This window comes from Penaeus monodon, chromosome 25 (assembly GCF_015228065.2).
Source record: "Penaeus monodon isolate SGIC_2016 chromosome 25, NSTDA_Pmon_1, whole genome shotgun sequence".
Lineage (NCBI taxonomy): Eukaryota > Metazoa > Arthropoda > Malacostraca > Decapoda > Penaeidae > Penaeus > Penaeus monodon.
Genome location: NC_051410.1, coordinates 31147593 through 31149141, shown reverse-complemented (window position 1 = coordinate 31149141; position 1549 = coordinate 31147593). Strand labels below are relative to the sequence as shown.

Sequence of the window (1549 nt, the reverse complement as noted above, 5' to 3'; positions counted from 1 at the left end):
CTCGGTGAAATGGTAAACATTGTGATTATGGTGTGATAATTAGTCATAACCTCTTGTCTATATGTTGGATAAGTAGATGTAAAAGGAGCCAGTTTCCCGTGTTCCAACTCCCTGTGTTTCCCTTCGCAGATTCTCCGGGACCTCCGACAGGGCCTCCTGCGCACGGAGCGGCCTCTGCGCGAGACGGCCATCTTCTACACCAAAGGTACCCCTTACACAGGTACTGTTATATACTAATATATATTCTACGCATGCCCAACTTACTCACCTCCTACTTGTGGAGCATGGTGCTTTTGAAGTGGAGTAGAGGCTGGTTTAATATTGGATATGGTATATGTTTATGTGGACAGCTGCAGCCGAAGGATAGGAGGTGAAGCAGGTTGTCGGCTTCTCTGTAGCCGAGGGCGGGGGAGCGCAGTCTGCTCACTGCCAGAAAAACTGTTGCGAGTTCTGCAGGATTTCTTCGGGGATTGAAAGCGAGTTTGTGTTTTGATGATACAGCATTTTTCTATAGTATGTGTTTGTATTACTAGAATCTAACTTCCGTATCGATGACATGACTGCAATAGTTTTATTGTTATTTTGTTTATAATATATTGATATTACTTGCAGTGTACTTTCAGTAGAAACCGCAATTTGTACCAGCAACGCAATAACCCCGTAGATCAGACTTTTTGTTTATTGCTGAAATCGTCTTGTCAGTGACTCAGGGATTCTTTTCAAAGGTGTTCCTTTTTAATTTCAAGGTCGTTCAGAGCACCTTCAGAAGTTAGAACATGAATCATTGTTAATTTAGATTGAATCATGATATTCCTTTCAGCGGATTGCAACAGAGATTAGGAAATGTTTGTTTGGATTTTGACACCTTGGTCATGTCGTAAGCGGTATCAAGTTCTTGATTGGGAGTGGACAAAGTTAAGATTAGCGATAACAAACAAATGCCGACGGGCATTTGTGTCAATATATATACGGCGTCGATCACATGTGGTTATATCATTTTTGTTCAGCCTTTAGCGGGTCTTCTGAGCATATGTTTTTTTGTATTGAATATGCTATCAAATGTTCCACCAACTTCCAGTAATGTCGTTGTAGCTGCGCTGCCATAGTTCAGATTAGGCATAGCAGTTGCGGAGTTCCCCAGATAAACGTAGTGCCTGCACTTGCATAATGTCTTCAACGCCTGTTGCTTGACTTGATATTAAATAACTTCCCTCTTCACGGGGACAGAGAGGTCGAGGAAGTTCCCCCGAGCCTCGGCAGTGCAAGGGGATACGTATTAAGACTTGCTGGAATGTCAACATGGCGGCGCCGATGTGTCATGGAGAGACAGGGAGGGACGTGATTGGATCATTTCAGGTCACGTGGCTTCGCCTCGCAAGTGCGCCTTCACTACCAGGAAATGATCTCTGGCACAAAGCATATGATCATGCTGTCCTGCGTTCTTTGTTGCATTTGCGAGTTGTTTTTCTTTTGTTAGAATATGATTGATACAAAAAAGTGTTGTGATTGGTAGTATCGATTGATGTTCGGCATTGAGTAAGGGAAGGGG

At 43.4% G+C, this 1549-nt stretch overlaps 1 protein-coding gene across 1 annotated transcript in view; it reads left to right on the top strand.

Annotated features, from left to right (window-relative positions):
- Positions 1-1549, top strand: part of LOC119589141 — a gene marked incomplete at its 5' end in the record, with an annotated part of 121515 nt that overhangs the window by 62760 nt on the left and 57206 nt on the right. Inside the window, 1 exon segment of the mRNA XM_037937718.1 lies at positions 130-220. Coding sequence (XP_037793646.1) covers positions 130-220 — 91 coding nt within the window.